Here is a 22060-nt window from a genome sequence, read left to right on the forward strand (position 1 = left end):
AATAATTTAACTTAGCTGTTATTCTCAAGTACACACTAAAATAACATAGGAACATAAGAAAAGCCATATTGGGTCAGACAATGGTCCATCTAGCCCAGTAGCCTGTCTTCATGGTGGCCAATCCAGATCATAAGTACCTGGCAAAAACCCAAATAGTAACAACATTCCATGCTACCGATGCATGGCAAGTAGTGGCTTCCAACACTCCAAATAAACCCCTGTGGAATTTAAGAACCTCCCTATCACAGGGATTGCCCCAAGCACAATTAACTCGCAAATGGCTAAGTTTGTTTTAAGAAGGAGGAAAAAGCCTCAGACTCAAGCTTGCCGCTAGCATATTCAGCATGCAGGCAAGCAATAAACATAGAGATACCCCATTGGCATAAAAAACCTCCTTCTACCAAACACCATTCATTATATGTAGACCACCAGGGCTTATGGCATGCCTAGGGGATGCCTGCAACAGGTCACAGGAGGGGGCAAGTGAGAGCTGACTCAAATATAAACTGATACCCCCCTATTTGGGCCATTAATGGTAAAAATAGAAAATCCAAAACAAGAAACATGGATCCTTTCCCAAAAATCCTGCCCAAACTGAAAAAGCTATAGAACATGGGGCTACAGGATATTTCTTAAATTACTTTAAATTATTTAAGATAGGTAAAAAAGTGTACCTTAAAGTTCATTTTTCTTTTATAATCAAATTAAGCTACTATTTTATTTTTACAAAACATACAATCACTAAACCCTCAATTAATAAACTAGGAGGATGGTAATATAAACAGATTTCAGTGAATAGGACCTCGCATAACTTATGTTATCCCAAGTCCACATTCTGTTCTGTTTTTAATAATCATTTTATACCATAATCTCCTTCCCTTCCTTTAATTAATTAATGTCTGTCTTATTTTATTTCATTAAAATCTAATAAATTGATGAAAAATACTTCTAATTTAATATTGTGCAGTGTCATAATTCATAAGTTTTGGTTACAATAGTGGTAACCAATTAATTATATGACTTAGAATTTTTGTCAGCAACATTAATTAATTAAGGGAAGGGGTGGAGGTTATGGTATAAATGATTATTAAAAACTGAACAGAATGTGGACTTGGGATAACATAAGTTATATGAGGTCCTATGCACTGAAATCTGTTTACATTATATGATATACCACCCTCCTAGTTTATTAATTGAGGGTTTAGTGACTGATTGTATGTTTTATAAAAATAAAATAGTAGTTTAATTTGATTGTAAAAGAGAAATGAACTTTAAGGTACACTTTTTTACCTATCTTAAATAATTTAAAGTAATTTAAGAAATATCCTGGAGCCCCCATGTTCTATAGCTAAAAATAGAAAACCAGCCATTTTATTTGCTGTGATAAAAATTGCATTAAAGCACAGAAAAGACCTTTGTATGGGCACACTAAGGCAACTTTTTACCACAGCTTAAAGGACCCCAAGTTTTAGTTTATCCGCATGAAAATTAGTATATATGGCTTTTAATGGTAGGGTAGAGTCAGGGATGCTTATGATGTGGTGGGCAGAGGTGGAAGCCTCTCTGTGGTTCTACTATCCCTTTTTTGTTAATATATTAGAACTCCTTTCCTTTCTTTACAGATTTTTGTAAACCACTTTGATGTCTGACTAGTCAAAGGCTCTATAGCAAGCATTTGTAAACATAAGCATTTGTGGCATTTTTGTATTGTGAAGAAAAATGCATATGTTAAGGTGTAGACTATGAGACATACATGCTCGTGTTGAGGGCTTCTGTGATCATCCGTCCAGCCAGAGCATGTTGATCCAACCCAGAAAACAGCTGGTTAGAGAAACGAGGGTGGTCTGGGAAGTGAAAAGGAACAGAGGTTAGCAACTTCCAGAGCAAGAAAATGTCATAGTCACAATTTTACTGCTCATGCCAATGGAGAGACATGTCAGAGAAAATGGCAGACCAACCCAGTCAGTTTTCCTTTCTTCCTGCAGTACTGCAAACTCTACCTGACCATTAGCTTTACCCTCATTTTCATACTACTAAATTCTGTCTGCCTGTCATATACCCTCTTGAATTTCATCAAGGTTATGCTCCTCCTCCATTGCTGTATTAGTTCACAACCCTACTTACCATAACCATCTATGCTTAAAGAGAAACTTGTGGGGTTGAAATTCAAAGTGATTTAACCGGCCAGAAAAGGCTCCTGGCCAGTTAAATCACTTGTTCAAGGATAACTGGCCCTATTCTATGACACTTAACTACACAGCACTGCTGAAAATGTCCAATTTTCAGAACTTAACTGGCTAAGATAACTGCATAAATACGACCACGTACCTATAAAAGTCAATCCTACCTTTGTGCAGTTCACCATGGCCACTTAAGTGCTGAATATTGCACTCATAAGACTATGCTTTCACAGGCTCCATATACCACCAACTAAATATTGGGCCCTATATAAATAGAGGTCAGGGTATGGCTCAACATGAGATCACTAAGCACATTGGAGTAAATTCAAGAAAGGTCACCAAAACTTAAGCACTAAACATTTGGGCGTTACAAGTAAGGCCCAGAGTTTATAAACAATGCCAGAAGCTCAGCTAGGTGCGCCAAGCCAGGTGCCTATCTAGGTGTCTAACAATGTTTTAACTGTCCAAGTTCAAGGTCAATTTATTTGATGTATAAAACCAGAGTTAAAATCTTAGCGATTTACAATATAAAAATATAAAAAGGAGAGGGAATAAACACAAATGAATGAATGAATACAACTGTACAGACATCTCCAGAAACATGAAGGAAAAGTAAAATATGGATTGGTTACAATCTGGGGTATAGGAAAATTAAATCTGGGGCACAGGAAAAAGGAAAAGGATGAAAACATATAAGGTGTGGGATAATAATGTGATTATACTCTATTTTTTTTTTGCCCATACTTGTTGAACTATGAGCAGAATGCCAGAGAAAAGTAAAATGATTTTAGTTGAGCCTTGAATGTCAAGAATGAACTTTCAGTGCGAAGATAATAAGGTAGAGAATTCCAAAGAGTGGGAGCCATAATAGAGAATGAAGAATTCCTATGAACATCAAGAAATAATTGTCTAAATGAAGGAACAATCAATAATTGTTGTTGAAATGATCAAAGAGTTCTTTGTGGAGAATACTGAGGTCCTTTTACTAAGGTGCACTAGCCAAATTAGCGTGCACTAAAGCTAACACATCCATTATATTCTATGGAATTGTTAGCATTTAGCACGCACTAAATCAGCTAGCATGCCTTAGTAAAAGAGGGAATAAATAAAAAAGAAGGAAGACCATTTGATAATATTTTGATAAGATAGAATATTGTATTTGAAAGGAATACGATAAGAAACAAGGGGAATATGCTCAGCTTTTAAGAGGGTTGTAACATGATCAAATTTAGAACAGCGAGGAAGTAATCTAACTGCATTAGTTTGGACTAATTGTAACCAGTGTAACTGATATTTTGGAAGACCAATGAGGATAGAATTGTAATAATCGGGCTTAGATAATACCAAGGAATGTATAAGAATGCGAAGAGAACTTTGTTGAAGAAATGAACGAATAGGTCAAATTTGATGAAGAGCATAAGAAGAAGATACCACTTAGAAATATGAGAATGAAAACTTAAGGTATTATCTATCACAGCGCCTAAAACTTTAGTTGTTGATGAAAATTTTAGGGGAATTCCTTTCATAGTAAAATTTAAAGACTTTGCTGGTAAATTTCTAAAAGAAAATAGCATTACTGCAGTTTTTTAGTTGACTTTGAGCTTGTTGAGTGTGAGCCATTCTGCATTATATCCAGTTTTACAGAAATAGATGAATACATTGATGAAGAGTGAGAATAAAGTGGAAAAATAAGCTGAATATCATCCGCGTAAATAAAAAAAATGTGAACCCTAAAGACTGTAGAAGAAGGGTCCTAAAACAGAACCCTGCGGTACACCTGACTGAAGTGAATGAGAACTAGAAAAAGTATTAGAGTGATTAACTGAATATGTACGATCAGTCAAATAGGATTGAAACCATTGAAGGGCAGATCCATTAACTTTTATTTCTTTCAAACAATTGAGAAGGATATTGTGGTCCACCAAGTCAAAAGCTGCAGACATATCAAGGGGAAAATGAATATCACAATTGCTATCCAATATCTGCCTCATATGATTTAGTAAATCTAAAAGTTCTGTCTGTCAAGGGTGTAATACATTTGTTTTTGTTAGAAAATCAGATAATTGAATAGCAACTGCTTTTTCAACGAGTCCAAAATAAAGTTACTTTGGGTTGGCCCAAAATTAGAGCAGCTACCTTCATCCATTCTGTTGCCTTCAGGATCCTCACTGCAGATTGAATTCTCAAGTAAAGTTCTGGGTATCATTATAGATTCAACACTTTCATTCAACGACCATCTTAATTCTCTGGTAAAAAAAATGTTTTTTTTAGTCTCCATATGTTGAGGAAAGTGAGATCCTGTTTCCATCAACAACACTTTGCTGTCCTTGTTCAATCAATCATTCTTTCGAGGCTGGATTACTGTAATTCGGTCTATTTAAGCTTGATCAAGAAAAGCTTTCAAAGACTTCAACTGATCCAGAATACTGCTGTTAGGCTGATCTTTGCAAAAAGTAAATTTGATCACGTCTCTCCACTCCTGCAAAAACTTCAATGACTTCCAATAATTTCCAGGGTTTATTTTAAATGTGCCTGCTTAACATTTAAGATCTTGCATGGCATCCTTCCTCCTTTAATTCCCCTGTCTTGGAATTCTGTAAGATATGACATTACCAGATCTACTCAAAAATTTAAATTGTCCTTTCCTACATTGAAAGCCATTACCTGCATTGGCAAACTAGGGAAGTCTCTATTTTTCAAAATTACTGAGCTGTGGAATAATTTTCCTATTCAACTGCGCGATCTGGGCTCTTTCCAACCATTTTGAAAACATTTGAAAACTTGGCTATTTTCAAAGTTGTAAATTCCGCTCCTCTCCATACTATTCCAAATCCATATTGTATCTGTTCGCCTTTCTGATTTCTTGTAAACCATGCCGAGCTTTACTGTTATAGAAAAGATGCGGTATATAAGCCTAAGGTTTAGTTTAGTTTATTAGAAACAAATGGCAAATTAGAAATAGGTCTATAATTGGTCACAATATTGAGATCAGAATTATGATTAATTAGCAGAGGATTTACTATTACTTTGTTCCATTCTTGAGGAAAATCGCCAGCATTATTGATAATAATGGTTTGAGAAGTGGATGAGAAGACATGATAAAAGAGGCTCTGACCCAAATATAAGCCAAAACCTCCATTTATGGGCCATGTTTTTGGCCCAAAAATCATGGCTAATATTCGAGTATATATGGTAATTTGTCAAAGTCAGATTTTCAAGTTTCATTATATTTGATATACCACTTATTGAAGCCTAAACGGTTTCCAAACAAATGTTACAAAAATATAAAATAGGAGAGATGCACAAGGTTTGTTAAAAACAATGAATAGACATACTAGACACAAAAGGGAAAAATGGTTAGAGGATTCATCGTAAAATAAAAGGAAAGGGGAAAGGAGCAGATAAGGAGGCTGGGTAACAAGAGATTGAAAAAGAAAAGAGTTGAAGAGAGATAAAGAAAAAAGAGAAGAGAACACATTTTTAAGAATAGGATTCAGGTGATAATGTCGTAATTTAAGTACAAAAAACGTCTTTGAAAAGGAAAGTTTTAAGGTCTGATTTAAACTTTGAGAAACAACATTCTTATCTGAGGTTAACCTGAATGAGAAAGAATAATGCCAAAGATGGAGGTAGGGAAGAAAGTAAAGAAGATGGGCAGAAAGAAAGAAATGTCAAATAATATACTGGTGCATAACAAAATTCAAAAACTGAGGCATGGAGGTAAAATTCAAATAACACAAAACAACCACTCTCCACAACAAAATCAACGAGCACCAAGCACCCAATAAAGATGAAAGAAAAAGCCTCAGGTCTTGGATGAGCAATGCAGTGTAGGCTCTACCACACCAACAGCATCATTAGCATAAAAAAAGTTCATCTAATGGCCAAATAATGCTCAAAGAGGTGCTAAACTATTGATTGTTCATGCATTTTCACCTCTTTGAGCATTATTTGCCCATTTGCAGGGTTGTATGTTACTTCACAAAATGACAGTGGAACATACGAAGTGTGTCATTCCTGAGGTGATACTATAGCTTTAATATTTATGTATTTTTGTACAGTGAGTTGTAAGGAAAATAAATGTTTTAGCACCGTTGTTTAGGGAATGTGGAGAGTATGTTGCAGAACTGAGAAATGCAGAGTTTATGGGCTCCTTGTACTAAGCTGCGCTAGCGGATTTAACGCTCGTGCTAGACGCTAATGCCAGCATTGAGCTGGTGTTAGTTCTTGGCGTGTAGTGCGGGGTTAGCGTGTGCGGCAATGAAGCGCACGTTAAAAACGCTAGCGTACCTTAGTAAAAGGAGCCCTATGTATATTGTGATCCTATCCCATCCCGTACAGACTCGACATCACACCCATGCAGAAGAATTCATTGAATGACACTATCAAATAATTATAATGGCAGTTTTACTGGGTAGCTGAAACTGACTAGGATATTCTCTATGCTTAAAGAACTGTCAGAACCATTTATTTGGGGGGATTTATTTATTTCTGGAGTATTTTTTTAATAGCTAATTTAAATGTGGGAGAAAGGAGAAGTGTGATGTATGGAAATGTCATTTTGATTTGCCTAGGGCTCTTTTTTTCAACTGGTATATACCAGTATATCATTTAAATAACACAAAACAACCACTCTCCACAACAAAATCAACAAGCTTAGACGGGGATGGTGACAAATTCTGTCATCGTGTCATTCTCTAGTCTCAACATCTTCCCACCCTTCATACACTTTTACCCATCTCATACCTGCAATCATACTCCCAGCCCATCAAACACTCCTCATTCTACGTCTGTTCTTTCTCCCCAGTTCTATTTTATTCTGTTTTATTCACCCCCATTTCCCAGTCCCATACTTTTGCTGTGTTCCCCAATTTTACACCCTATCCATCTTCTGCTACCCTCCTGTCCCATCCATCTTCTGCTCTGAACCTCTATTCCTTGAGTCCCAACCATCTTCTGCTCTCCCCTTCCAAACTCCTCAATCCCATTCATCGTTTGCTCTGCCCTCCTGTTTTCTTCTTTCTCCCTCAGTCTCTCTTCCGTGGTTCAGCACATATAAGTTGGTGAAGTTGGATAAATAGTTCTGATTTTAGCCATGCACAAGTACTTCTTGTCTCATTCCATCCTGCTTGTCTGCCTGACCTCCTCCTTATGGCTGCCAGGCCACTTAGTTGAAACATAATCTGTTTGAAATGTAGAAATCTATATTTATGAAGTCATGTGTAGCTCCATAAATACAGTCATGAATGAAGTCATGTGTGGGGCTCCATAAATACAGAGCCCCACAGTTCAAACAGATCATGTTGCTATTATTATTATTATTATTATTATAATTTGGTATACTGCCTGTACCAAATGCAGGGATCTAAACGGTTTACACATAATTGCACTGCCTAGAGCGGCAGTGGCAAAGAAAGCAAATAGATTATTAGGCATGATAAAGAAAGTAATCACGAGTAGTTCGGAGAAAGTTATAATGCCGCTTTATAGAGCAATGGTCAGACCACACTTGGAATACTGTGTCCAACATTGGTCTCCCAACCTAAAGAAGGATATAAAACTGTTGGAGAGGGTGCAGAGACGAGCAACGAAGCTAATAAAAGGTATGGAGAACTTGGAATACGAGGAATGACTTAAGAGAAATCCCTTGAGAAAAGGAGACTGCGAGGGGATATGATTGAGACTTTCAAAATACTGAAAGGAATCGACAAAATAGAGCAGGAAAAAAAATTATTTACAATGTCCAATGTGACACGGACAAGAGGACATGGACTGAAGCTAAGGGGGGACAAGTCCAGGACAAATATCAGAAAGTTCTGCTTCACGCAATGAGTGGTGGACACCTGGAATGCTCTCCCAAAGGAGGTTATTGCGGAATCCACCGTTCTAGGATTTAAAAGCAAACTAGATGCACATCTCCTTACGAGAGGCATAGAGGGATATGGGTGACTAAAATTACGCCAGGTGTACACCTGGCTGGGCCTCCGCGTGTGCAGATCGCCGGACTTGATGGACCAAAGGTCTGATCCAGAGATGGCAGTTCTTATGTTCTTATGGTTAAAGTAGTTGGGACAGCCAGAATTGATGACAACACACCTTGGAGTATGTGCTTTATGAGACATGGTTCTGGCCTGAGAGCCAGCAGAGCAGTGCAAGCATGTGGCAGAAAATGTGCCAGTTCTAACTGGGGAAAAAACCCTCTGTGTAGTAGCTTGATAGAATGATTGGCTTTGTTTGCTGAATTATTTTCTTTTCTGGTGAGGGCCAGAGAACTATAGAGCAGTGGAGCCTCCTCTCTCATAACTGCCAAGTTACCCGTTTCCAGGATGTAGACATTTTAGTCAATCCTGGTGTTGGAATTTAAATTCTAAAATAATGTGGTATTTGTAGTCTGCTTCTGTCCATTGAAGTTGGTCCCTCAGTGCCCAAATCAGGATAGGATTATTAGAACTCTACACCCTCCTAGATTTGGGCAACTTGGCAGCTCTGTCCTCTGGTGATTTAACTCAGGCCTTCAGCTGAATGGCCTGGATGTAATCATATGGATGTCTACATATCATGCTAGCTAATGGTGTATTGGTTAGGGTTATTATATTTGTGAAGACAAAAAAAGAGAACACATGACCCCACCCATACTCTGCCCACAGCCCTGCCCCCCCCCACCTATTTCCTTGGTCCCCCTTCCCATCCTCTGTACCCTTTTAGTGCTTCTCTCCGTTCCAGGACTTGCAGAGAGGAGGCTTCTGGAGCAGGCTGGTAGTAGCAGGCTCACCTCGTTGCTGCTGCCGCCGGCTGCCCAAAGATTAAATTACTGCGGTTGGTCGGGGAGGAGGTAGTTGGGGAAGTCGGGAGAGCTGGCTAAACCTAGATAGATTCCCCCATTTTTCAAAAACTGTCGAAAAAGAGGACATGTCTGGATTTTCCTGGATGTCTGGTAACCCTAGTATTGATGATCAGCCAGCAGCTGGCCACTTTCCCTTTGCTCTCTTCCTCTTACTCCCCAAGGTCCTAACTCATTCCTCCTTACCTGTTTTCACACTGTATCTAATGACATCTTGGCAGTATTCTAGTAGCTTGTCAGCTGACTCTCCACTGGTCCTCAGCTCTAAGTCCAAAAGGCTTTGCAGTTCTTCAGGGTCTTTCCAGTTGCAGATCTGGAAGTCATGCACCAGTCATTCCATTGAAAAGGAGGCACAATCTAACATGATCACCAAAGCATGAAACAAGAATGTGGAGCTGCCAAATTACCCAGTTCCAAGAGGGAGATTTTAGGCCAGTCCTGTATTTCTGACAGCCTCATCCTGATGCATTCTAGGATCTAAACCACTGATTTTGTTAGGTAGAATCAAGGAGCACAAATACAGTATCACATTGCACTGGGGATATAAACTGAAAACCAGTCCTGGACTAAAATGACCCTACTGGGACTGGGTAAGCTGGCAGCTATTAATACCTGCCAAGTGAGCCTCAGTTTACCTGTGTAACTTCAAGGCCATCCTAACTTTTCTGCTCTCATCTCAAGGAATCATGAGACTCAGAAATCCATTTTCCAAACTGCAAAAGCAGATCTACACAGGTTCTGAAAGTGAATTGAAACAGGAGCTGAAAGACCAGCATAGATTCCAAAACCACCCGAGACCTTCCTCTACCCACATGATTTTTTTACCTAGATGACTTTATTGTCCTATCTCAATGGTTCTCAAAACTGTCCTGGGGGACCCCCAGCCAGTCAGGTTTGCAGGATATCCCTAATGAATATGCATGAGTGAGATTTGCATATAATGGAGGTGGGAGGCATGCAGATCTCACTCATGCATATTCATTAGGGATATCCTGCAAACCTGACTGGCTGGGGGTCCCCCAGGACAAATTTGAGAGCCAATATAATCTGCAGTGTCCCTTGCTTTCATTCATGGACTTATTTATTTATTATAAATATTTTAGTATTCCACATTACATGGAAAGATTAGGTAACACTAACCAAACCCTCTCCTCAGATGGATTGGTCATCAAGATGGCAGCACATCGACCAGTATTGCAGGCATCACAATGCCCCAAGATGTTATGACAAACCAAGCAAAATTGCTGTCACACTGGCAAAAACCACAATCATACAGTGCTCTCTACCAGCAGAGATAACACAAGGAGCAAAAGCAACAAAAACCAACTACCTCCACCACTAGTAGACATACACATTAATCCTGAACCTTTGGGTAGTCAATCCCTTTTTATAAACATTCTTGTAGAGAGCCTTATTAGCATTCTTTTGCTCTGCTTCCCATCTCTTTGGGCTGTCCTCCAACTTCTCAGTTCATTCCAAAGTAGATGGCAGTCCTGGAGAGGAAATAGAATAGGGAGGGGTACAGGGACACTCCCTGAGAAGCATGTCTGTTCTGCTCATATCATTAACATGTAACAGATGAAACAAAAAACTTAACCATTTGCAATATATAACAATGTAATACAAACAATTCACCAACCTAAATGCAAACTGCACTAAAAGTATGAGAGATTCTTCAAATACTCCCGAGATTCCTTGACATGACGGTCGCATCTTTTATCCTTGTTAATGCTGGGCAAAGGAAAGAAATAAGATGTCCAGATTCCCCGGCACATTCGAAGCAGATTACCAAGGTAAGAACCTAATCTTTCCTTCTAGTACGACATACACATTATTCCTGAACCTTCAGGATGTATCAAAGTAGTTCCCAGAGTCTAGGGCAGGACAGATGAACCTGCTGACAGTACAGATGACCTGAATGCAGAGTCCATTTTGGCCACATACTTCCACCCTGCAAAATTTCATGAATGTATGGAGAGAGGACCATGTGGCTGCTCTACAGATTTCTTCTGGAGATACCACTGAAGATTCCGCCCATGAAGAAGCAATGCTTCTAGTGAAGTGTACCTTGACAGATATAGGCGGTTGCTTTCCACTTCTGATAAAGGCTGAAGAAATGGCCATATGGATCCATCTTGAAATGGTCACTTTCAAGGCCTTTATGGGCAGCCCCCACCAGAACAAAAAGATGATCCAACAGTCGAAATTTGTTTGTAACCTCCAGATACTGCAGTAATATGCTGCACACATCCAACAGTTTAGCACTTTATCACTCTTCCTTGATCCTGAGGGAGTGAAGGCAGGCAATCACACTTCTTAATTGATATCCAAACTAGTGGCGGAGAAAATAAAGGCGAAAGAGTTGATGTTCGTGAAATATTTAAAAAAACCCAAGAAGAGGAGTGCAGAAAAGACTACAGGGTGAAACTGAAAGAAGCCAAGAGAGATATACGACTAGCGAAAGCACAGGCGAAAGAACAAATGGCTAAAAATGGAAAAAAAAATTTCTGATATATTAGTGAAAGGAGGAAGATGAAAAATAGAACTGCTAAACTAAAAGATGCTGGGAACCAATATGTGGAGAGTGATGAGGAAAAAGCAAATGTGCTAAACAAATACTTCTGTTCTGTGTTCACAGAAGAAAATCCTGGAGAAGGACCGAGATTGTCTGGCAAAGTTACACGAGAAAATGGAGTAGATTCTGCGCTGTTCACGGAGGAGAGTGTTTATGAGCAACTTGAAAAACTGAAGGTGGACAAAGTGATGGGACCAGACGGGATCCATCCTAGGATACTAAGGGAGCTCAAAGACTTGTTCAACAAATCTCTGGAGATGGGAGTGGTTCCTGGGGATTGGAGGAGAGCGGATGTTGTCTCTATTCACAAAAGTGGTCACAGGGATGAAGCAGAAAACTACAAGCCGGTGAGCCTCATTTCGGTTGTTGGAAAAATAATTGAAGTGTTGCTGAAAGAAAGTATAGTGTACTTCCTTATATCTAATGGGTTACAGGATCCGAGACAACATGGCTTTACAAAAGGTAAATCATGCCAAACGAATCTGATTGAATTTTTTGATTGGATGACCAGAGAGCTGGATCGAGGACATATGCTAAATGTAATTTACTTAGATTTCAGCAAAGTCTTTGATACGGTTCCTCATAGGAGGCTGTTGAACAAACTTGAAGGGCTGAAGTTAGGAACCAAAGTGGTGAACTGGGTTAGAAACTGGCTGTTGGACAGACGCCAGAGGGTGGTGGTTAATGGAAGTCGCTCGGAGGAAGGAAAGGTGAGTAGTGGAGTCCCTCAGGGTTCGGTGCTAGGGCCAATCCTGTTCAATATGTTTGTGAGTGACATTGCTAAAGGGTTAGAAGGAAAAGTGTGACTGTTTGCAGATGATACCAAGATTTGTAAGAGTAGACACTGAAGAGGGAGTGGAAAATATGAAAAAGGATCTGCAAAAGTTAGAGGAATGGTCTAATGCCTGGCAATTAAAATTCAATGCAAAAAAATGCAGATTAATGCATTTGGGAATTAATAATCAGAAGGAGCCGTATATGCTGGGAGGTGAGAGGCTGATATGCATGGACGGGGAGAGGGACCTTGGGGTGATAAGTGTCCGAAGATCTAAAGGCGAAAAAACAGTGTAATAAGGCGGTGACTGTTGCCAGAAGGATGCTGGGCTGTATAAAGAGAGGCGTAGCCAGTAGAAGGAAGATCCACTTGTTGATCATTAACTATATCAGTAGAAGTGTTGATGCACTTGTACAGATCATTGGTGAGGCCCCACTTGGATTATTGTGTTCAGTTTTGGAGCCTGCAGTTCTGACACTCGACTGGCTGAGGTAATTGCCACCAAAAACAATGTTTTGATTGTAAGATCTATCAGGTAAGCTTGCTCTAGAGCAGTGTATCGCAAACTGTGTTCTGTGGCACTACTCCCCAGCTCAAACCTGGACTTTTCCTGGCCCTCACACCATCTGAGCGCTAACACCCCATGAGAGACTAGAGGAAGCTAAGCCAGCAGCTTCCGACCCCTTCATGCACTGCTTGACACATGGGACACAAATGATCTTCAAACAGCCATCCAGACACATCTGGTATAAATCCAGCCAGGATTGTTGTTGGTTAGCTTGGAACATGAAGGTTCTGTCAAGGTAGGATTTGTATTTGCAGCCAGTAATTTTAGGATAGGCATATCCCCCTCCTCCTAAGGTCTAGAGTCTACTTTTCATATGCGTCCTTAAAAAGGAAAGCCTTTAGGTTAGTTTTAAATCTGCCCATAGGTATTTCCTCTCGGAGATGTAAGGGCAAAGAGTTCCAAAGTGTAGGTACTGTAATGGAGAAAATCTTCTTTCTGGTGGTATCGTAGAATAGATATCGCGGGGAAGGAATAACCAAAAGGTACTGGTTACCTGATCGAAGTGTTCTAGTTGGACAGTGTGGAATGAGAAGTCTGTCTATAAATCCGTGTGTGTGTTAGTTTGGCTTTGTAGATGAGTACCGTATTTTCACGCATATAATGCGCGCGTTATACGCGTTTTTACCTACCGCGCATACCCCTCGCGCGTTATATGCGTGAGCGCGGTATACAAAAGTTTTTAAACATAGTTCCCACCCCGCCCGACGCCCGATTCACCCCCCCAGCAGGACCGCTCGCACCCCCACCCCGAACGACCGCTCGCACGCGCTCCCACCCGCACCCGCATCCACGATCGGAGCAAGAGGGAGCCCAAGCCCTCTTGCCCGGCCGACTCCCCGACGTCCGATACATCCCCCCCCCCCGGCAGGACCACTCGCACCCCCACCCCGAAGGACCGCCGACTTCCCGACAATATCGGGCCAGAAGGGAGCCCAAACCCTCCTGGCCACGGCGACCCCCTAACCCCACCCCGCACTACATTACGGGCAGGAGGGATCCCAGGCCCTCCTGCCCTCGACGCAAACCCCCCCCCCCCACCGACCGCCCCCCCCCAAGAACCTCCGCCCGTCCCCCAGCCGACCCGCGACCCCCCTGGCCGACCCCCACGACACCCCCACCCGCCTTCCCCGTACCTTTGGTAGTTGGCCGGACAGACGGGAGCCAAACCCGCCTGTCCGGCAGGCAGCCAACGAAGGAATGAGGCCGGATTGGCCCATCCGTCCTAAAGCTCTGCCTACTGGTGGGGCCTAAGGCGCGTGGGCCAATCAGAATAGGCCCTGGAGCCTTAGGTCCCACCTGGGGGCGCGGCCTGAGGCACATGGGCCCAACCCGACCATGTGCCTCAGGCCGCGCCCCCAGGTGGGACCTAAGGCTCCAGGGCCTATTCTGATTGGCCCACGCGCCTTAGGCCCCACCAGTAGGCGGAGCTTTAGGACGGATGGGCCAATCCGGCCTCATTCCTTCGTTGGCTGCCTGCCGGACAGGCGGGTTTGGCTCCCGTCTGTCCGGCCAACTACCAAAGGTACGGGGAAGGGGGGTGGGGGGGTCGGGGGGGTCGGCCAGGGGGGTCGCGGGTCGGCTGGGGGGGCGGTCGGAGGTTCTTGGGGGGGGCGGTCGTTGGGAGGGGAGGGGGGTTTGCGTCGAGGGCAGGATGGCCTGGGATCCCTCCTGCCCGTAATGTAGTGCGGGGCGGGGTGGGGTTAGGGGGTCGCCGTGGCCAGGAGGGTTTGGGCTCCCTTCTGGCCCAACTACACAAAGGTACGGGGAAGGCGGGTGGGGGTGTCGTGGGGGTCGGCCAGGGGGGTCGCGGGTCGGCTGGGGGACGGGCGGAGGTTCTTGGGGGGGGGGCGGTCGGTGGGGGGCGGGGGGTTGCGTCGAGGGCAGGAGGGCCTGGGATCCCTCCTGCCCGTAATGTAGTGCGGGGTGGGGTTAGGGGGTCGCCGTGGCCAGGAGGGTTTGGGCTCCCTTCTGGCCCGATATTGTCGGGAAGTCGGCGGTCCTTCGGGGTGGGGGTGTGAGTGGTCCTGCCGGGGGGGGATGTATCGGACGTCGGGGGGGGGCATCAGGCTTTCAGGATGGGGACAGACCTTCAAGGGGGGACAGGACTTCAAGGGGGGACAGTGCACGGAAAGTCAGGGGGGTGAACGGAGAGTCGGGACAGCGCACGGAAAGTCAGGGCAGTGCACGGAAGTCAGGGGGGGTGAACGGAGAGTCGGGACAGCGCACGGAAAGTCAGGGCAGTGCACGGAAGTCAGGGGGGGTGAACGGAGAGTCGGGACAGCGCACGGAAAGTCAGGACGGGCGAAAGGAGCGTCGGGCATCATGCGCGGTATACCCGTGAGCGCGGTATACAAAAGTTTTTGTACATATCATCGTGATTTCTGCGCGCTATACCCGTGTGCGCGTTTTACACGGGTGCGCGTTATTTGCGTGAAAATACGGTAATAGGGTTTTATATGTAATTCGATGTGTAATTGGGAGCCAGTGGGATTTTATAAGGAATGGGGTAATGTGGTTGAATTTTTTTTGCATTATGGATTAATTGCACCGCTGTGTTTTGAATAATTTGTAACCTTCTTATTTCTTTCTGAGTAATTCATTGATATAGGGAGTTGCAATAATCAAGTTGCAAAATTACAAGGGAATGTAGTAAAATAATGAGAGATGAGGGTTCTATTAAACTCATAACTGATCTGATCATTCTTAATTTATAAAAACATTTCCTGACCACTGAGCTTATCTGTTGATAGTTCAGGAATAATGTATATGTCTTACTAGAAATTTTAATATGTAGGCAGTTATAAAAAAAAAAATCATATTGCACAATTTAAAGTATATATACAGAATACAATTTGAAATTCTTGGTTAAATAAACCATGTGAAACTCCCCATGGGGAATACATATTCTCAGCACAGGGCCTCCCTTAAAATCACTCTCTCTCTCTCTCTCTCCCCCTACCCCACAGAACCTCACTTATATCATTTGTGCTCACCCCCCTCCTCATGCACCTCCAAAGATTCTCTCTCACTAAGGGGCTATATTGCCAACCTAAACACCACTCAGCTAGCCAATAGTTAGCATGACTCCCACACATAGTCAGGTGCCCAAAGGTCACATCCCCTACCCTCAAACCACAACTGTGCCATATTCAGGGGGGGCATCCACAGATGGGGGCAACACTCAGGCAGTACCCCTGGTTGGCTTCAGGCAGCATGAGAATATAAATGATTCTCAGCACACCTAAACTGTTTCCTATGTGTAAGACTTTACATTTCTCTATATTGAACTTCATCTGCCATCTCGTCGCCAACTCCCCTAGTTTGTTCAGGTCCCATTGTAAATCTTTGCAGTCTTCTTTAGTCCTAGCCCCATTAAATAGTTTGGTGTCATCTGCGAATTTTATTACTTCGCTCTTCATCCCTGTTTCTAGATCGTTTATAAATACATTGAATAGCAGCTGTCCAAGCACCGACCCCTGCGGAACACCACTCGTGACCCTCCTCCAGTCCGAGTAGTGGCCCTTCACTCCTACCCTCTGTTTCCTGCCCGCCAACCAATTCCTGATCCATCTGTGTACATTTCCTTCCAACCCATGGTTCTTCAGTTTCCGAAGTAGGCGTTCATGGGGTACCTTGTCAAAGGCTTTTTGGAAGCCAAGTATACAATGTCTATGGGGTCCCCTTTGTCCATCCGTTTGTTAATTCCTTCGAAGAAATGCAATAAGTTCATCAGGCACAATCTTCCCTTTCAGAAGCCATGTTGGCTTGTTATCATAAGTTTATGCCTCTCCAGATGTTCCTCGATGCTATCTTATCAGCGCTTCCGCCATTTTCCCCGGAACCGAGGTCAAACTTACCGGTCTGTAGTTCCCCGGGTCACCTCTCGATCCCTTTTTGAAGATTGGCGTAACATTGGCTATCTTCCAATCCTCCGGGATCACGCCTGTTTTCTGGGATAGATTACAAACCTGCTGTAGTAGTTCCGCTATTTCCTCCTTTAGTTCTTTCAATATCGTAGGGTGGATTTCGTCCGGGCCCGGTGATTTCTCAGTTTTTAATTTTTCTATCTGCCTTATATACAGCATCTTCTCTATAAAGATAGAGCTCGGCATAGTTTACAAGAAGTTTAAAGAAAGGAAAATGTAGTAAGAATTAGTGATTATACAGAGAGCAGCGAAATTAGCATTTTTGAAAATAGCCAAGTTTTTAGATGTTTTCGAAATAATTGGAAAGAGCCCAAGTTATGTAGCTGGATGGGAAAATTGTTCCAAAGCTTAGTAATTTTAAAGTAAAGAGATTTCCCTAATTTTCCAATATAAATAATGCCTTTTAACGAGGGGAAAGATAATTTGAGCCCTGTCCACACATAATGGTCCTGTCCGTACATCATCGCTGGACCACCTCACCCTCTGTCACACCCCGCTAGGCCACCTGTCATGATTCTATGCTATGTTATCTCAATGGTGCCACCCCTTAGAATTGACTCCCTGGTGCCAGAAAAAAACCACATACCTTTGCCATTCCCTGCCTCCTGACCCTCAGCAGCACTACTATGCTACCAATGTATGATGTCATCACCCTAACTCTATGTCTTTACCACACATAGGCTAATGTCAGGAGGGCCAGGAGGCTGAGTAAGAGGGCCAGGAGGATCAGGAGGCAGAAGAGGTACCCCAGGAGGTGGAGGTGGACCAGGGGGTCTGGGAGGTTCCACTTCAGGGCATAGAGGTGGAAGAGGGCCCCTGGGCAGACATGGGGATGAGGAGGAGTTGGAAAAGGAGCCTGAGGGGCCTCCCTCCCAGCCCCAAGGCCCTGCTGCTATGGTAGCACCCCTTACAGTACCCCCCCCCCCCCCTCCGAGTCCCTTATGCAGCTCCTGCAGCGTCTCAGTGATCTCAGTCATGCAAAGAGACTTAAGGTCAGGTCCTGGCCAAATTCTGGAACTCCTGCGTTGGAGGCATTCCTGCAGCCTCATAAAGAGACTGGCCCAGAAGGACACAACAGTGGGCAGACTAGACAAGACAAGCCAACAGTCCATCAAGGGCCAGATCCTGTTTCTAACTGTAGCCAATCCAGCTTACAAGTAGCTGGCAACAACCCAATGACTGAAAAGGACATTATAAGGCCTATCCTTCCCATATCCTGTGGCATTTATCAACTGTATTTCTTCAAGAGATATGAGTATCTGTGGTGGGACATTATCAGTCTACTTGATGTTACTGGCTGCTATGCTGTCACCATATTCTCGCCCAATAATTGTAAGAGTTGATGTATTATGTTGAAAAGGTAACTACAAATTAATGTTTAAAGTAACCACAGTTTACAATTGTGTTTTGAAAAGGTGTGTCACAACCCTGTGGCTACAGTAGAGAGTTATGGATTTGCTGTGCTTCTGTTCCTCGCAAAGGGACCCTCCCATGAATTATGAAATAGTGCTTTATAGTACTATATGCTACTGCAGGTCTGAAAAGTCCCAGAAATAATAAAGGTTAGTCTGTGGCTCCTACAATGCAATGCGATGCACACACTGATGCAATGCAATGCGATGATGAGCAAGTAATTAATGAAACTTTGAGAAAATGCTGACCATTTTCACTGAATAGTGCCAGGCTAAGAGACATAAACTATTTGTCAGAAAGGAAATTCTTCTTTGAACAGGTCAGACATTGTTAAACACATTGATTTAATTGGGCAGGCCTGTGTTGCTACACTTAGGGCTCCTTTTACAAAGGTGCGCTAGCATTTTTAGCACACGTACTGGATTAGCGCGCACTATAGCGCACGCTAGCCGAAAAACTACTGCCTGCTCAAGAGGCATTTTAGCGCACGCTATTCCGCGCGTTAAGGCTCTAACACATCTTTGTAAAAGGAGCCCTTAGACATATTTGATATCATTTTAGCTTTAAGAAGCTATTTTTTCTATGCCTAGTCTTATTTTACTTTTTTGTTAACAAGTATTCTAGCATGTCTATATTACTTTGTATTTCTACAAAATATGGAAGCATTATTATTATTATATACTTCACAATGGAAACAGAAAAATAAAAAATTACTATTATTAATAAAAACTTGGAGTTTTAAAATTCTTGACAGGGAGAACCACCCCTATGACCATTTTCTCTACTCATGTTGTTTCACTGACCTGGACCTATGAGGCTACTGTACAGAGCAGTTCACTGAAACAGCATAGTAGTAATAGAAGAAGAGCAATGCACGGTGTAGCCATTAGGGACCATGAAATCATGGCCATGCAGCCAGCAGAATCATTTCACAGGCCTTGGAAATGCACAAATAGCTTTTTCCTATATACATGTAACAAGGAAGGACATGTGACAGAAGGGACATGTTAAAAATGTTTATTAATCAAAAAATGACAAGGTCATGTGAAAACAGGTTATCCACATCAAGATAACAATTGTCGGGAGATGTACAAATGTGTCCAAGAATGCAGACAGTTGTGACTACTGTGACATCACGTGACATTACATGTCAAAGGTAAATCGAGCAGATACCACTTTAAGTTAAGCAATACAGACATGAACAATTTGATCAACCACTAGATGGCCATGTTTTTTTTTGCTGGGGTTTGGTTGTTGTTGTTTTTTTATAATCGCCTACTTAGATGTCTTGGCAAGCCAGCAACAGTCTAACTTTTTAAGGCATTTTCGACCACAAAAAAGTCGAAGTTCAAAACATCCACACTCAAGCCATTTGGATGTGGGAGGGGCAGCATTATAATGGACTGTCCACACAGACATGCCAACATAGCAGTAGGGCACCTTAGAGGATATTGCTATGAACTTCACATTAATAGTGTCAGACGTGCATCTCACCATAACCTCATTATGATGTATAGTGAGCCCTCCAAAACTCCCCCAAAACCTACTATACCCACCTAACAGCTCAATAGCTCTTATTCCTCCAGGTAGTACTTATATGGCAGTATAGTAGAGTTTTGGTGGCCTCACACTTTCTACCATAAATGTTGTGGATAGAGTGGGCTATAGGCTTGGTTCCCCCTCTCTATAGTTCATTACACCTCCCACCAGGTAACCACACACCTGCTTGCTGCTCTACTAGGCTTTCCTATACCATATGCTGCTGCTCTAGAGACTGTTTTATTCAGATTTTTGTGGGGTAGGAGGTTAATGACACTTTTTGGACGTCTTACTTTTTTGAAAATGCACCTAATTGCCTCCTATTCCATGACTGTTTAATTTCCTCAGAAATCTCTCATGAAGGATTTTGTCATACATGTTTTGAAAATCTGGATCCACTATATCACCTTCATCCACATATTTATTCACACCTTCAAATAATGTAAGAGATTGGTATGGAAAGATTTCCACTTGCTAAATCCATGCTGGTGATGTCTCATTAAACTATGGTTAGCTATGTGTTCAGTAAATTTATTCTTTATAATAGTTTCTACCATTTTGCCCACTACTGATCTCAGATTCAGCAGTATATAGTTCCCTGAAGTCCTGATTCAAAATCTTCAGGTGCCACTGAGGATTTTAATGATTGGTCACAAATTAGCTTTTATTATATGCAAGTACTTTCGGTTTTACAATCTGTTTTGTGGGGCAATAGGGGGTTAAGTGGTTTGCTCAGGGTCACAAAGAGCTGCAGTGGGAATTGAGCCCAGTTCCTCAGGTTCTCAGCCGACTGCAGTAACCATTAGGCCACTCCTCCACTCCACAGAACATGAGACCAAAGCAGTATGGTGGCATGCTTGTATATCCACTCTCAAGACTGTCATGCACTGTGCTTCTTCTCTCCTTCGCTTCTTACCTTTTCCCTGGCATCCGTCCCTTTCCTGACCACCTCTTCCAGAATGATCCTAAAGACTTGTTCCAAGAACTGCTCATTCTCTGTTGTATCCTGAACTGAATGGTATAAAGAGTGTTTGTCACCCATCATATGATTTCCTGCCAACTTCTGTCCGTCACAAAACAGGAAGAGTGCTCTCCTTTATAACCCTTACACATCCCACGTGTGCAGAGATAAATCATTCACCACAGTGTAAACGGAAGTGAGCAATTCAATGTTAATCCACAGTTGCTGCAGGAATAATCAAGTTTTTTTTTTACTAGGTGTGCAGAGTTTTAATTCATGTAAAAATACACTGTACAAACTTTTATATACTCCTCTACAATGCCTTTTTTCCCTAGCAAAAAAAGGTGCCAGTTTTCATATACTGGAGCTGTCCTTAAGGGGTGAGAGACCACTGAGAGAGCCACCTCCACAATAACCGCATCCCCTACATTTGGCTATGGATTCCATGAAAAGGTGGCATTGAAAATATCACACCAAGTCCATACAACATACCATTTGCTAGGAAAAAATGAACAAGTTGGACTGCTACAAATCCCTAAGCAGAAACTACAAAATACCTCACCTTAGTCATATATGAAAAATATCCATAGAGCCTTATAAACTACAGATCACATGAGCATGTTATTAGCAATAGAAATGTGTAAACAAAAACTGAAATGGAAAACCCAAGAACCTGAACTCTACCAGCACAATAACATGAGAGATGGAGGAACAGAAATGCTTTTCGTCCTGTACTATGTGAAATACTGTACTAAGGTATCAGAGATGCTGCACAATCAGATTCCTAAATGTGGTATATTCAAATCACTAAACCAAAGCAACCTTTTAGTCTGACCAGCTAGTCTGTAGGCCTCTTTGTCCCAGACCTCCCACATTTTGCACAGGTTGAGTTAATAGGTGCTGGCTGCAGCATGCACTTCTACATTCTTCCTTGTGTCTACAGTATAGAGATTGACTGAAGACATCATTTTTTCCTGGAGGTGGGGCGTTACTATTTGTGTGTTTGAGATGTACAGATCCTGAGCTCTTTCATTAATACTGAGGACTACGGAATGGAATGTAAAAAGTGCCAGTACTGAAAAAAAGTTCTGCTCATTAACAAACCTGACTTAAATGTAGGTGCTGATTCTCAGATACAGAGATCTCTAGTAGGTTTGCAGTCCTGCCTCTACTTTTGTTCTGAGGGTAGTCTCGACTTTTTTTTAGTTTTTATGGGCCAGATGCGTGTGTTACCTACACACATCTGTGCCCGTAGGAAAAAAAAATGAAAAAACAGGCGATC

At 42.4% G+C, this 22060-nt stretch overlaps 1 protein-coding gene across 4 annotated transcripts in view; it reads right to left on the reverse strand.

The window, feature by feature from the left end:
- The window catches only part of CSAD (cysteine sulfinic acid decarboxylase), a 67122-nt gene extending 46129 nt beyond the window's left edge, over positions 1-20993 (reverse strand). The window contains exons 1-4 of one of the 4 annotated variants that reach the window (XM_033938433.1): positions 20734-20871; positions 9657-9759; positions 9208-9334; positions 1754-1844 (exon numbers count right to left, since the gene is read on the reverse strand). In XM_033938433.1, coding sequence (XP_033794324.1) covers positions 1754-1782 — 29 coding nt within the window. In that variant the 5' untranslated portion in view covers positions 1783-1844; positions 9208-9334; positions 9657-9759; positions 20734-20871. Of the gene's footprint in view, positions 1-1753; positions 1845-9207; positions 9335-9656; positions 9760-20733 lie in introns of all 4 variants that reach the window. The other 3 variants (XM_033938432.1, XM_033938431.1, XM_033938434.1) reach the window with 3 other exon arrangements.
- Positions 20994-22060: the final 1067 nt, after the last annotated feature.

Source organism: Geotrypetes seraphini, chromosome 3 (assembly GCF_902459505.1).
Source record: "Geotrypetes seraphini chromosome 3, aGeoSer1.1, whole genome shotgun sequence".
NCBI classification, from domain to species: domain Eukaryota; kingdom Metazoa; phylum Chordata; class Amphibia; order Gymnophiona; family Dermophiidae; genus Geotrypetes; species Geotrypetes seraphini.